The 16,612-nt window shown below is 38.9% G+C and overlaps 1 protein-coding gene across 1 annotated transcript in view; it reads right to left on the bottom strand.

Moving 5' to 3' along the window:
- Window positions 1-16,612, bottom strand: part of LOC136267021 (uncharacterized) — a 44,799-nt gene that overhangs the window by 18,718 nt on the left and 9,469 nt on the right. The window contains exons 3-6 of the mRNA XM_066062075.1: window positions 5,013-5,270; window positions 4,627-4,896; window positions 4,312-4,578; window positions 3,997-4,263 (exon numbers count right to left, since the gene is read on the bottom strand). Of these exons, the coding sequence (XP_065918147.1) occupies window positions 3,997-4,263; window positions 4,312-4,578; window positions 4,627-4,896; window positions 5,013-5,270 (1,062 nt within the window). The remainder of the gene's footprint in view (window positions 1-3,996; window positions 4,264-4,311; window positions 4,579-4,626; window positions 4,897-5,012; window positions 5,271-16,612) is intronic.

Genomic DNA, 16,612 nt, shown 5'->3' with positions numbered 1-16,612 from the left:
CTCTACAAGGAAACTTCTTCTAGCTGATCTCTCTACAGGGAGATTTGCTTGTAGCTGAACTCTCTATACATGATTTGTTTGCGGCTGAATTCTCTACATGATGGTTTCTTTGTAGCTGAACTCTCTACAAGGTAACTTCTTCTAGCTGATCTCTTTACAGGGTGAATTGTTTGTAGCTGAACGATCTACAAGGTAACTTCTTCTTACTGATCTCTCTACAGGGTGATTTGTTTGTAGCTGAACTTTCTACAAGGAAACCTCTTTTAACTGAGCTCTGTACAGGGTGAATTGTTTGTAGCTGAACTATCTACAAGGTAACTTCTTCTAGCTGATCTCTCTACTGGATGATTTGTTTGTAGCTGAACTATCTACAAGGTAACTTCTTCTAGCTGATCTCTCTACAGGGTGATTTGTTTGTAGCTGAATTCTGTATAGGTGATTTGTTTGCAGCTGAGCTCTTTACAGAATGGTTTCTTTGTAGCTGAACTCTCTACAAGGTAACTTCTTCTAGCTGATGTATCTACAGGGTCACTAGTTTGTAGCTGAATTCTCTACATGGTGGTTTCTTTGTAACTGAACTATCTACAAGGTGACATCTTCTAGCTGATCTTTCAACAGGGTGATTTGTTTGTAACTGAACTCTCTACAAGAAAACTTCTTCTAACTGATGTCTGAACAGGGTGAATTGTTTGTAGCTGAACTCTCTACAGGGTGATTTGTTTGTAGCTGATCTCTATACAGGTTACTTATTTCTAACTGATCTCTTGAATTCTGTTCAGGGTGACTGCTCTATTAAGATGACTGCTCTATTAGAGTATCTCAATCTCGCACTTGCTACACCAAGTTGGATTTCGTGTTATAACTCCGTGGCTTTAAGTCTGATTCTTCTACACCATTGAAGAGCCTTTCTAAGATGATAACTCCATCTGTACAGCGATTTTCAAAGCATTACTCCAAGTGGTTTATCTGGTAGGCGTGGCAAGTATAATAATAATAATAATAAAATAAAAAAATTAAAAATTAGCTAATCTCGATTGCATAATTGTTACACACTGTTGATTTTTTCGCTGTATCTTCCTGGTTTTTAGCTCGATTTTTTTCAAACCACAAAAGGTTTGAGGTTCAATAGTTAACCTATTCACCCACCGATTTTCAGCTTCTTCCCATACGCGGTTTACCCTGTAGGCGTGACAACATATTGGTGTTATTTTTCGTGCATAATTGCTCATAACTCTTTGCCTGTTTATGGTATTCCAGCCAAATTTGGTACCGAGATGCGCCTTTATACCCCCCTTCTGTGTGCCAAATTTCAAGGCAATCGGATAACGCGTTCGCGTTTTATAGCAGTTTTTGTAAGTGTGCGAAAAGAGGAAGAAAAAAAAAAAAACGAAGAAACTAAGCCAATTTTTGAAGTCGCATATCTCAGGAATGCCTGAAGTGATTTCGCTCAAATTTGGAATGTGGAGTACTGAAGTTGGAGGGAATGTACACAGCAAAATTTGTCTTGTTTCATCAAGGCAGCACAGAGCTACGGAGGTGCGAAAATTGCGTTTTCTTTCTTCCTGTCAATATACTCACGGGGTTGCGCGCCGGCTTCTTGGGCCGCACGACACACTACCATGTGTCTTGATTGTTATAAATACGTAGAGCAATCTACAGTTAGTGGCTATCAAGTTCAATGTAAGCTTTGTTGTTACCAGACACACTTGACTGCATTATTAGAACATTTACCTGACTGCTCTTGGCTGTAGACGTGACTATACATTATACACATTCCTAATGTTGAGCAGCTGTTGCCTACCTTGTCTTAGTACATGTGTCAAGACTCTAGTCTCCTAGTCATTGTCGTCACATTAGCATCCTAATGCAGTGTTCATGACACCAGATGGTATGATACTAAGCTAGCTACCTGTCACAAGACATGGAACTCTGACAAGAATATAATTATAAGCTAAATAGTTAGTGGTTTTGTATTTATTATTTCAGCCAAGACCATACACAATAAGAAGAATTACATGCAGATTTTCCAGGGGTGCATGGACTACACAATTAGTTTACTGGTGTACATAAATGATAATGTGATGTCAGAAAAGAGATAGGTAATATAGTTTGAGCAGAGTGTGAGTATTGTATCCATTGGGTATACCACAGTGAAGAAATCTTTAGTGGACATGTATGAATGCATATGGCTTCCTACAAACAATATGTGGCATCTACAAAAAAAACTGTTTCACATACCACATCATCATACAGTTAGTCTGTAGACTATAAAGTAGCTAATCTGCATGCACACACATCATTCACAACAACACAGTCAAATACTGTGTGTAGCTGCAATGTCTATTGTAAACCATGGATTATCAGCAGCATGAAACCATGTTGTTTACACAGTGTGGTCAGACAATTATGGCACTCACAAATGGCTAGTTTAATTTTAATTAGCACTAACACTGACTCCACCCAACTTTAGGCTTTTCATGGAAATGAAATATGGTTTATAGAAAGTATATTCATAACAACAAATAATCTCTGGTATCAGTAATATCACTTCGTTATGTCTCAGATGGTGCTTGTATGATTGCTCGTAGCAAATCGCGATTGTGCGTTTACAGGAAGAAGTAGACTATACTCACCATGCGGAGATGCTATGCGCAGTCTTCTAAGTCTGAGAAGTGCTGTTACAGCCTTGAGTACTGCCTTCAGCCTTGGCTAATACTACAACATAGCCCAAAGGAGCTCACACAACAGAATCCTATAATTGTATTTTTATACAGCTTTTTTAGTATATGGAGCTGCTGCCAATGTAATGGTGAAAAGAACTTAGAAATTTTTGAGGTTTAGGGTGGTTGGCGATCTGTGGAATACGGGCTTACCAATAGGTCATGGACATGCAGAAGGACTCAATAAGCATGGCTATATAGTCTTTAGCTCGAAAAAGTGGATAACTTAGTGAAACAAAATAATAATATGAAGATGAACAAAATGGTAAATTTCAGTTTTGTCCCAAATACACATACTCCTCACAGTACACACATAACTACCATCATCACTACTCCTCACACTAATAATTGTTAGTATACTAGTGTCACCAGTTGATGTTGATTGTCCTGTAACATCTCTACCATTACTAGTCCATGAGAATGTCGATACTGATGATGTACATGTTAAATTGACTGGTGAACCAACTGGGACTAGTCTGTCTTAAGGATCAGTAGTGATTTCTAAATGCACGTACTTTATAAACTAATGTAACACTTTCACACCTCAGATCAAAGGAGCCACCTGGGCTACATTTCATATGTGACTGGATTTGCGAAAAGGGGTCTTCCACACACATCCAATTTACGAACATTGACAAGTCATAACTTGGGACTGGAAAGAGGTATTGACTTGAAATTTGGTCAGTGGTGAGCACCAACATAGGTTAATGGATGGAGAAAATTTCAGGACCCATAATCAAAAATTTTAGGTATGCATATATAAGGCCACTCCAAGAAAATTCTTGTTTCTCATTCATTGACCTCAAAAATACATGCGGGCAGGCGGTTCATTATCCATTATTCATTATGGATATTTCCACTAATTTTCGAAATTCATAGCTAACTTACAGGTAAGAATACAGTAGAAATATTTAAACTAAGAACCTGAACAGTGAAAAGCTAGCTAAATGGGCTTTCTGAATACTAAACTAGTTACTGCTATGCAATCACAGGATAATAATGAATAAAATTTTCAGTTGACAGTAATAATGAATGACCATGCAGGAAGAGAATCTGCATGCAGGCAGGAAATGGGAAACAATGAATTTTCTAGGAGTGGCCTAATACATCCAGTGGCTGCACTTGTATTGGATTGGGTGAATGATCCCCCTGTACAGGCTGTCCGCCTAATAAGTGTTACATATTAGCTATAACATGGGTATTTGGGCTTTGCCTGATATATATGCCCTCATGCCCATTTTACAACTATTACTTGTATGGCAGTTTACCCACTCACTCAAAACAGTAACAGTAGCAATATTTGATCTTGTCCCACCAGCTTCATTGGACACTACACACCTGTACTGTTGTGACTCTTGTAAGTTACTCACAACATGTCTCCTGTTATTACTATTACTAATATCACTCCATCGTCCTCCATTAATATTCCTAGTCTGCCAATGATATGTAATTGATCCATTACCAGTTCCAGTACAATTCAGAGTAACACTCATACTAACAGTTGTCAACTGACTGGTGGGGTGAGTTGTGATAGTGGGAGGACCTGTGGACAATTGTGTCATCATGTTTTACCTGTTAGGACAATACTCACCATACACATTCACAGTAGTACTATTAGACCTCACTGATCCAGCCTCATTTCTCACTCTACACCTGTACATGTACTTTCCAATCGACAATGTTGTATCAGTAGTGTATGATGTTGTGTTATCATTACTAACTGTAGTCCAACTACTGCCAAAACTTCTCTCCCAGAAATATACTAGTGTTTCTAGACCACTAGCTCTACACATGAGAGTGATGCTTCTTCCCATTGGTACATCACCACCTGTTGGGTGATCTGTGATCACTGGGGGACCTGTGGACACTTGTGTCATCATGTATTACCTGTTAGAACAATACTCACCATACACATTCACAGCAGCACTATCAGACACAACTGATCCAGCCTCATTGCTCACTCTACACCTGTACATGTACTCTCCAATTGCCATACTTCTTCTGGTGGTGTAGGATGCTGCTTCAGCATTGTTAATAGAAGTCCAACTACTACCAGAACTTCTTCTCTCCCAGGAATATACCAGTGTTCCTAGACCACTAGCTCTACACATGAGAGTGATGCTTCTTCCCATTGGTACATCACCACCTGTTGGGTGAGCTGTGATCACTGGAGGATCTGTATAACAAGAAACAGGAAAACATTTTAACAGATTGTCCATACATTTGAGACAACGCAAACAAACACCTTCTAAGTAATGGCCATGATAGGTATTAGCTACTGTGATAACATACCATAGACAGTCACCATTGCACTGTCCGACATCAATGATACTGATCCATTACTCACAGTACACACATATTTACCAGCATTTCTTCTTCTTACTTTCATAATTGTTAGTATACTAGTGTTACCAGTTGGTGTTGATTGCCCGGTAACATTTTTACTACCACGAGTCCATGAGAATGTCACATTAGATACTGATGATGTACATGTTAAACTGACTGATGAACCAACTGAGACTAGTCTGTCTTGAGGATGAGTAGTAATTTCTGTTAATGACAAGCAAACTTTGAATTAAGAGAATTCAAGGCATTTACAAACAAAAAAAAGAATTTGTTTAGTAAATCAGTAGAAGACAAAAAATGATTGAGGACATGTGTAAATAAACAAAAAAATCATGTTAGTGGGAAAGCCAAAGAGTTTTTTTGATACACTATGCTGTAAACCATGCATGAATGATGGCTGTTATAAGCTTTACTTAAGGGCAACTTTATTCTTAAATGATGAGTGCTTTGTTTGGGACAAAAGCTGCATGCATGAAGTAGCAAGAAAATCATCGGATGTGATGGTATGAAGACGATCAGACAGACAGCTTTTAGCTTAATTAATATAGATAGATACCCTGTTTTATCCAAGAGTGCAAAACCTATGTAGTACATAGATGAAGAATGCCTAAAACTGCTGATTGCTCTATTAGAGTATTTCTCTTATTTTATTACGGGAAAATGGCATTAGTAAATGGCTGTTTTTCAGCTGTGCTCTGAATAGTGCTTTAGGCAATTTGTTGTTTCTCTGTATGCTAGTGACTGTTTTTTTTTCATAATTAGTTCTGGAGCATGTAATCTTTGCAACTTTTTGCAAGTAACATCCATAGCATAAGAAGTGATTTTATGTAAATAAAGAGGAAACTAGTCCAGTAGCATAGCTATTCCTAGGGCAAACAAGACAGCTGTTGTGGTAAAAACAAGGGCACTGAAGGAAACTAAATCTATAGTTAGCACTGTGTGTACACTTGCTAGATTATCAACACCTATATGGTAGTTTAATTTATTAGAGCTTTATACTGAAGGTGTGACAACAACTTGTGCTGCAGTCTTTGGATTACCTAACCTAGTAAACAGAAATTGGAGACTTTTTGAGATTATGGAGATAGCCAACAATGAAAATGTTAAGTTAACATATAAACATCAAACTTTTGGATACATACAATAGATAGTTAATGCAAGGTGTAGAGCAAATTGTTTTTGTAAACTGCATGGCAAACCACATGTAAACACCTGTACCATTTAGCTGATGCATGCCTTTATAAACAGTTCCTACACTCATGTGGATGAACTGTTTAGCTGGTGTTATGTACAATTGTCGCAGTTAGGCTGAAGATTCACATCCAGCTAATGGCATAGGTATGTTTTTCTTTTCGTGTTCGTGCCTTTTGCGCAAATATATACGTAGAAAATGCTTATATCATACATTTAGCATTAAAAAAAATGTCGGCTGTTAGAGATCCAGCAGTATATATATATACATTGATATATGTGATCCAATTTGGGAAAACTGGTCTTGTCATCTATTCAAAAGTACCAAGAAATGCCGGTTTTAAGCATTCAGTGTTTGTAGCTCACCATTGGTTGAAACTATATGTACCAAATTCCACGTGTTTTACACCAATTCCTTACCTTCAGAGCATTCACAGTAGAAGTAGCCAACACTCAAGTTTCCCACCATTTTAAATAGTTTTTAACTCGATGTTGATTGTGCCAGGCTAGGGGTGGGAGATGGGGCCGGAGGCAAACAAAGGACTGTTTTAAAAAATTAAAGAGGACGGCGTAGGGGTGAATTAGGCCTAGTTATAGGCCAATTAAGTCTCAAAACTGGATAAAATGAAAGGACATTTACAGCACAGGTGTTTATTCAACACCACGGAGCTGTACAGCTACATACAACCATCCCCTGGCTGGCCAGAACTACATTTGGGCCCCAGACCACTCGTATGGATCCCCACTGTGCTTGGGAAAAGCAGCCAGCAAAAGGAGACCACTCAAGTCTAGCCGATTTTTATAATGAAATTTAATAGTTTATTCATGTAGCTTTGTGTTCATGGTGAAAAATCAAATCCACTGTCAAGAGTATATAATAGAAACCAAGAGTGTCGAACGGTGTATTAGCCCATGATTAATGATTGCATAACAGTTTTCCGTGTTATTCAACCAAGTATTCAGCAATTATTGTGCTAGAAAAGTGTAGTAAGAACCCAGGATAACTCCAGCTCGCTAAAACAATGATTGCTCAAACCAGCGTTTTGCCATGCCTTCAGGGATCCACTTGGTAGTGCCAGAACTTTAACATTAGGCAATTCCCTTTAATGTGTCATGTTTTCGCTTGGTTTAGTGGCCGGATTGGGCTAAATACAGCAACCCTTAATCATACAGCATGATAGTTACTGTGTATAGTAGGGACCAAAAAGGAGTAGGCGTGGCCCATGGAATAATATTACCAAAAACCAGCCTCAATTTTCCCTGACGACAATGAGGCAGTATTGGTTAGGTAAAACTAAGCCCAAACAAGCTTTCAGATCGACCCGAAGCGCATTCAACAAGTTGCTACGAAATTTTAAAATTATTTATTTAACGAAATTTTCTACTGACTGACTGACTGACTGATGCCTCCAGACAAGCGTAACTCGATAACGGCTAAGGCTACGGGCCTGATGTTTTCACTGTTCGACGTCGCTTCAGCCCAACTGGTGCCTTTTGGCATACCGTAGTATGTACAATGCATTCTTCATAGACTTACCACTATCCTCCTTTGTGTCCTATTCATCTTTGCTGACAGTGAAAAGTATTGATTTGGTGGTAGTGGCACATGATGGCTTCCCTTCGTAACGGAAATCGTTCATATTTTTCATAGTGGCTATTTTGATTGCAGAGGTGCTTTTCAAACAGTTCTTGATCCAAAATGCTGTGTAACAGTTGGAACATAGCTGACAATGAAGCATAATGGATACTTCACTTTTCAGACGATAATTGATATAGCTGGGGTGCGCGGCACCATTTCAGATGCAGTATGCGTGGGTTCACTAGTCATAATAATTATTTACAAAAAAAAGTCAACAAACAAGTACACAGAAAAATTTGGAATTTTCAACTAGAGTAGGGACCATAGTACATTGATAAAAAGTACTGAAACAAGTTGGAGTAGTGCACAATACTAAATCACAGTAAAACAATAAGAAGTGTTATATCCCTACTGTGTATTTCCATTATGGTATCTTAAGCACAGTAGGGATATAACACTTCTTATTGTTTTACTGTGATTTAGTATTGTGCACTACTCCAGCTTGTTTCAGTGCTTTTTATCGATGTGCTATGGTCCCTACTCTAGTTGAAAATTCCAATTTTTTCTGTGTACTTGTGGCAATATAAACGAACAATCACTGAAATATCCGTGTTGCTTTACGCAATCATTAATCATGGGGTAATACACTCTTTCGATACTCTTGGTTTCTATTATATACTTTTGCTGTCATGATACATGATATTGAGGTGTATGGACATAAGAAATGTACTACGTTTTAATGGCTGACATTCTCATGAATCAAATTATTCCATATTGCAGATGCTAGTTTTTACATTTAAATGAATTTAGCATATTAGAAAAGAAAAAGGGTTTCGTTATTTCCAAAAATGTAGCAAACACCTATGGGCAAATCAGTCTTAGCAAATGCCTGCCTACCTGCTACATATGACTGCCTGCAAATGTAGCAAATACCTGCCTGCCTGACTGCCTGCCTGCTGTAAGACCCGGTAGCGCTAGGTGTACAGCTCCAGAAATTTCAGACAGTCAAGGTAATGACGGGGGATTCACGAATCTGTTGTTCCAATTACATTCTGTCCACTGTACTATGTTGTTTGCTTTCATCATTCATTGGCTTCTTTGTTCTACTCAAAGGATAATTAATAGTTGCGACACTTAATAGTTGCGGTGCGCACCACAGCCCAAACATGTGATTTTAACAAAGTGTGAATACGTGTGCGTAAGATGAGGGTGAACAGGTGTAGTACCCAAGGAGTTGTCTCTAGCATTTATTAACGCTGGGTAGTCATTTTATATAGTCTTAATTACCAGTTTAGCTTTTTTGTGAGGTAGCTAGCTAATACCGTATAGCTGAGGGAGAAATTTTTTTGCTGATTTTGTAATTTTGGGGGTTATCAGCAAAAATTAACCTTGAAATAATTAGACCTCCATATAGTCTAATACATTTTAGGAGTGAACAAACTAACTATTTAAAAAATTAAAAATTAGCTATAATTTTGCTCAATGCCAAAGTAGGGACTTTCCCATCAAGCTATGCTGTAATACCATCATTCATATCTTGTTTCACTACTTTTTATCGCATAGATCCCTACTTCATTTTTATCCTTAACAATTTTTAAAAATACTATTATATCAATCCCTACTTCCTTTTGAAATTTTTAATTTTTAAAATAGCTAGTTTGTTTACTTTTTTGTCTAGCTAGCTAGCTATATTATACTCTTTTGTTTTCCACATAGTATAAATGTCACTTGAAGCAGCTATCTTTTACTTTCGTACACAATAAGAGCCTCTAAAATAATTATCGCTTTGTCTTTTAAAGCTATTACAGCAACCGTTAAATGCTTCAGCTGCATTTGTAATGGCCTAAATGTTGATGATTTTTCAGTAAAACATCGCTGGAGAGTCCACCATTATAAGAGTGGAACCCTCGCTTTTAGAAGTCTGGATCCCAAGGTGGATCCACCCCTCAAAGACATTATTAGCTAGCTACCTCACAAAAAACGCTAAACTGGTAATGGACGATATCCGCAAAGACGTTTTCTTACATCACAAAACAAAATGGCCATGCTAGTGTGGGGAGTTTGTACAGGAAGGTATTGGGTGAGATGGTGTTTCCCTATGATAGTGTTCATAAATTCGAAAAAGGGTGAAGGTGAGGCATATAGTATATAATACAATGCAAATAAGTCTAGTTGTGTCTGAATTTAAATTTTTTGGTCTGCTTTCCTTGTTGAAGCGCATTTTGCATCGTAATGGTACGTGCAGTACTTCTTAGCTTTATTATCTCGTGGTTCCAAGTGTAGAAAACTACAGACAACATTCATTTTGAATACTGCATGCTAAAGTCTCTGAAGCCCCCACACCAACACAGCCATTTTGTCAATTATGGCATCAAATTTTGTCATTGTGGATATCGTCCATTAAGACTACATAAAACAACTACCCAGTATTAATAAATGCTAGAGACAACTCTTTGGGTACTACATCCATTCACCCTCATCTTACGCATATTCACACTTCGTTAAAATCACGTGTTTGGGTGGTGGTAGCGCCGCAACTTTTAATTATCTTTCGAGAAGAACAAAGAAGCCAAAGAAAGATGAAAGCAAACAACATAGTGCAGTGAACAGAACGTAATCGGAACAACAGATTCGTGAATCCTCCGTCATTACCTTGGCTGCCTGAAATTCCTGGAGCCATACAGCTAGTGCTACCAGGTCTTACAGCAGGCAGGCAGGCAGGCAGGCAGGCAGGCAGGCAGGCAGGCAGGCAGGCAGGCAGGCAGGCAGGCAGGCAGGCAGGCAGGCAGGCAGGCAGGCAGGCAGGCAGGCAGGCAGGCAGGCAGGCAGGCAGGCAGGCAGGCAGGCAGGCAGGCAGGCAGGCAGGCAGGCAGGCAGGCAGGCAGGCAGGCAGGCAGGCAGGCAGGCAGGCAGGCAGGCAGGCAGGCAGGCAGGCAGGCAGGCAGGCAGGCAGGCAGGCAGGCAGGCAGGCAGGCAGATGAAATGTAGGTGAATATCAAAAATTTTAAAACTCACTGTACATCGAAACATTCGACTTTTCGCTTTATTTACCCAAGGTACAGCATCATTATAACAGTACTAATGTATTCCAGGTGGTTATTTTGGAGAAAAATGTATTGCAAGGTCGTTTTATACGGTGCGAAAATCCACGAAACCATATGATTACCTACAAACCCCTACTATACAGTACTGTATGATACTCCACTTTGTATCACATGATACAATGGAGACAACAATTATACCGATACATCCAAATACTGTATCGTTGCTGGTTGTATTGATACGGTGTAAATTAATACAATAAAATTTAATAAAACACACAGTAGCAGCCAAGAAAGCTGGTGCATCATACCATGTGTATATTGACAGGAAGAAAGAAAATGCAACTTTCATGCCTGAATGGCTCCATGGTCCCTTCTCCAAAGCACATTATAGTTGTCCGCCAGGTAGAGTTGGCCACACAGCAAATTTAATTAAATTTGCTCCAGTCATTTATGACATATGAGTGGCCAAAGTTTGGCATTCTTTCTTCTTTTGTTTCTTTATCTTTATGGGGTCTACCAAGGACTAGATTATTGTTTTTGCATGTACACTTTGTAACACTTGTTATAAAACGCAATGGTGTGTTTTGATTACAGTAGACCCTCTCTTATCCGACCCCCTGTGTATATTTCCATTTGATAAAGTGTTCGGATAATTGAAATCGTTCGGATAACTGAAGAGACATTAGGATGACATATTTACATGCACATGTACACTTTATTTGAATTACAGTACTTGTATTGAAATAAAATGTTACGTTGTACATGTACACTGTTACTTCGCATGGAAAAAATTAGATAGTGTACATTGTTTCATTGAAGCAAACCGTTTTTTAATAACAAGGGATCTTAGCTCACGTATTGTCGTCAAATTATACATGTTTGCCTCTGGTTGAAATTCCAGCCATTTTAAACACTTTTCAAACATATCTGCAGCAGCTCCATGAGAAATAGTGCACCCTTCACTGCTACTAGACAGATGCAAACAGCATCGTGGGGCGAGCCTGAACATATTTAATGGGAGTATGCATAGCAGCAATAGGTAGTTGATGATGAGTGTATATTCAAGTGAACGTGATAACAGCAGGGTCATTGTATGCTGGCAATTCGGCATCTTGTGATCCGTTGATGTTTACATCAGGATTTGTGTCTGTACCGAGATTCGAAGCACTATCAAAACAAATAAAATCAATGTTAGCATGGTACATATACAAATCTGATAACACAACGTAAACCATAAGCAAGCAAACAAAATTATTATGTAGATAAATCAATGTTATTGTTGTGTGACTGATTCATTATTTTACATACTAATTCTGCCTTCTCTGCTGCAAGATTGTGTCCCTTTGCCGAGCATATCTTGTTCTGGAGTATTCTCTGTTTCTCCTTCGTCTTTCTTCAGCTTCTTCTGGTGTTTCTCGGTCCCTTCTCAATCTGTACAGCTGTCTCCTTCTTTTAAGCCATTCTTCTGCATTCATTTAGCCAACCTTAGGTGATTTTCATATTCACGCGCTGATACACGTGTTTCATACGCTGTAATCTACGTCGTATATTTCTCCGTGACATGGTCGATGAGACGAACATATATGGAAGTGCTGTAATCTACTTCGTATATTTCTCCGTGACATGGTTGATGAGACGAACGTATATGGAAGTGCTGTAATCTACTTCGTATATTTCTCCGTGACATGGTCGATGAGACGAACATATATGGAAGTGCTATAATCTACGTTGTATATTTCTCCGTGACATGGCCGATGAGACGAACATATATGGAAGTGCTGTAATCTACGTCGTATATTTCTCCGTGACATGGTCGATGAGACGAACATATATGGAAGTGCTGTGATTTACGCCGTTTATTTCACAGTAAATCCGTTTATTTCAGGGTCTCTTTCCGATTTCTTCTGTAGTTTTTTGGGCATGGTCGCTGAGACGAAAGTTACGTGGGCGACTCGCTAGTGTGGGGCTCGCTCAGGCTCGCCCCAATCAACATCATCACCACTTTGGTCAACATCATCTTCACCAGTTTCTTAATTTTCTAGCTGAACGACTTCACAGATTTCATCATCAGTGTAGACCCTGTAACCCTGATCATTTCTATCTTGCTCTAACCAGTCAAGCACATCCTCTTCTTCAAGTTGGTTTTCTTCATTCTGGACTTCATTTAACATTCTTACCATCATCAATACATCAGCAGCAGATTCATCAAATTCTATCATTTGGATGACTTCATCTTCGTTGTCTATTGGTATGATTTTCTCCCATGATTTCCTCAGTGTTTCAGCCTTAACCTCATCCCATGCCTCCTTAATGAGATCTACCACCACCTTCATGTTGACAGACTTTAAAAAGTCTATGATAGACCTACCATCTTCATCTGCTAATAGCATTCTACTCAGCAGCTTCTTCTTGTAAATACGTTTCAAACCAATCAAAACACCCTGATCCATAGGTTGAATAAGTGACGTAACATTGGGTGGCAGAAATTTAGCCATGATTTTTCCATTTTCACTAACCAACTCATCTGGGCAGAACAATTATCTAGAAGCAGCACAGCTTCACAGTCTTTGCCTAGTTTCTCTTGGACGTACGGAATGAAATTATTATGAAACCATTCGTGGAACAAACTAGACTCCATCCATGCATTCTTTTGTGCTGAGTAGACAACAGGCAAAAGATCCATGTTAATGCCTTTAAAGCACCTGGGCTTTTTAGCTTTTCCAATAAAATGAATGGGCAGTTTGACAGTGCCTGAAGCATTAGAGCAAACATTCAGGGTTATTCGATCTTTGGCCTTCTTCTGCCCATCAACTGACTTTTCAAACGAAGCAGCAAGTGTTTTCTCAGGCAACAAACGAAAATAAAGTCCCGTTTCATCACAGTTAAAGATGTTATCTAAAGGAAAGTTCCTCGCTCTGACAAATTCACGGAACGACGGCACAAAGTCCACAGCTACATCATAATTAGCAGACAACTTTTCACCTTGGCCTGATATATTTCGTATTCCATGTCTATTACAAAATCTCCATTTCCACCCTTCACTAGCAACGAATTTGTAGTTGTCTCCAAACAGCTTCTTACTTAATTGAACGGCTTTCTCACACAATATGGGCCCCGTCACTGGTATCCCGTCCATCCGCTTTTGTTTAAACCACAAATACACAGCCTTGTCCAGTATCGCACTAGTTCCTAGTTTCATCATTTTGGGTTGGTGATGCATTCCCATATCTAGCGTTTCCTTCTTGAAGTCTAGAAGTTTCTGGTGATCCCTTTTAATATCGCTCACGGTACTCTTACCTATGTCATATTTTGTTGCAATTGCTGCTAAGGAATAATTATTGTCGAGCAACTCTAAAATCTTCAGTTTTTCATCAACAGTTAGCACCTTCCGTTTGCGTTTTACTGTCGCCATGTTTTGAAAACAATCGCACGTGATTTTTTTTTTTTTTTTTGCAAAACCGATTTCGGATAGTCGAGGTTACGGATAATCGAGGGCCGGATAAGAGAGGGTCTACTGTAATTTGGTACAGATATAGGGTGTATAATGTGTGAATTCACTTACCAAGGTTTCAAGGAATCTGATTACTGTCCACAGTGCTACGAATTAGGGCCCAAACGAACTTGAATTACTAGGCTTCGAACATTCTTCAGTAAACATTCACGAACTTTCGAACTTTTAACTCATTTAAATTTGTCATTAAAGTTAATCAATCATAGTACAGTGTCATGTTAATACATACACAAGTACAGGGTTTGAACTAGCAAATCAAATGGTAGCTGTTATGCAGGAAAACTAAAGTCTTGACATTTTCCCTGTTCAAGCTGCTGCAGAGTCTTGTAACAGTTAAACCAGCCACTGAAAACAACCTTTCACTTAGTGTAGAAGTTGCAGGGATTGCAAATAGTGGTTTCATTAGTTGACTTAGACGTGGGTATCGTAAAGAGTTTGCTTTCCACCATTGAAGTGGATTAAAACTTCTAGGTATGGCATTTTCAGAAAAATACAGCTCCGCTTCATCATTCAAAACAGCAGGATTTCTCTCTTCTTGACCAAACAAGATATCTAGGGCCTTCTTCTTTGCTGGAGGTGGTATGTTTTGTGAAGTTGAGGATGAGGAACTGCTGTTGGGCTCTCCATCAGATGCAAGTTGACTGAACTGGTCTTGTAGTTCAGCTTTGATTTCAGATATTTTTTCAGCATGAAGGAACTTCAGGGTCTTATATTTAGGATCCAAAGCCAAGGCAAGCACACTGATATCAGTGGCATCAATTTCATCCAAACCCCACCTTGTTCTAATTTGTCTTTCAACACATTATTATTTTGAATCTTTTTAAAACCACTGAATCATTTTCTTTAACTTCTAGGTGTTTGATTATGCCAAAGAGGACAGGAAGGATGGATGATAATGATGCTGATGCCTCAGAGCACATGTAAGTTATACCATAGATACAATAACGCTTACCGGGATTGGAAACGGAAGTGGGTACACGTGAGATCCGTGTTTCGCTTACTTTTGGTACATCTTACTACAAAGCAGAGCAGTTTCACTGGATAAAGTAGGTACTACTTATTAGTTATGGCCATGAGACATATACTCGGCGTACAAATTAGTTTAAATACTTACTAGTGAAAAAGATACAAGCAAAAATTTCATTGAGTCTGACCCGCGCTTTCGACTGACACGGTTTAAAAATGAAATTTACAACCAGCAAAAACGTTTTACCTCACTATATTACAGTCTAACGGCTCCATTTAGTGTGTAATACAACCTCGTAGCGAAGTAGTTGAAGTAAAATTTGTACAGAAAGTGAATTATCTGTACCAACGCAGTAAGGCGAAACATGGATAACATCAAAGGCTATGACGTAACATTGGGGATTTTGTACACAAATGATGACATAGAATACTTCCGTTTCCAATCCTGGTAAGCGTTATTGTATCTATGGTTGTACCAATCTCCAGTGGGTGAAGTATCTTTACAAGGTCACCAAGTAGCTCCCATTGTGTGCTGGTCAAATCCTACCTTCTGTGCTCAACCTTAGTGATAGACTCAACTACTAATACTGCTGATATGGGCCATCTATTTTCAAGGAGTGATTGGCACATGTAGAAGGTACTGTTCCATTGTGTTTTGCACTCATTAATCAACTTCCATCTAGATTGATTCATGCTCTCTTGCTGTTTGTGGAGTTCCTCGGTGGCTCGGGCACTATGGTGAAAATGTTTAACCAATGATTTGGCAACACCTAGTGCTTGAGCTATAGCACTGATACCAGATCCTTCGATGACACATAGCTGTAAACAGTGAGCGGCACAGTTCACACTCTTCCATTGTTTCTTTTCAGCTAAAACACAACTTGCTCTTTGAAAATTAGAACCTTGGTCATGAACAATGGCCACTACATTGTTGTCAGTTATGTTGTATTCATTTATGACTTCCTTCAATTTCTCGACTATACTATCTCCAGTGTGCTGCTCAGGAAACGGATAAGTAGCTAGTGTGTAGCTTTTCAACTCCCAGGAGTTATCAATGAAATGCAAGGTAAGGGAAATGTAGGCATCATTCGAAAAGCTGGTCCAAATATCAGTGGTAATAGCATATTTTGACTCATTTGCAGACAAAATTCTTTCCAGCTTTTCTTTGGCTACAGCAAACTTACGCCTTACAATGTCCATCACATGGACTGCTGACGGAATTATGTACCCAGGTTCCAGGTAAGCTTGAAACCTT

The sequence above is a fragment of the Dysidea avara genome, chromosome 9 (genome assembly GCF_963678975.1).
Source record: "Dysidea avara chromosome 9, odDysAvar1.4, whole genome shotgun sequence".
NCBI lineage: Eukaryota > Metazoa > Porifera > Demospongiae > Dictyoceratida > Dysideidae > Dysidea > Dysidea avara.
The sequence above is the reverse complement of the archived record's forward strand: the minus strand, read 5'-3'. Positions and strand labels throughout refer to the sequence as shown.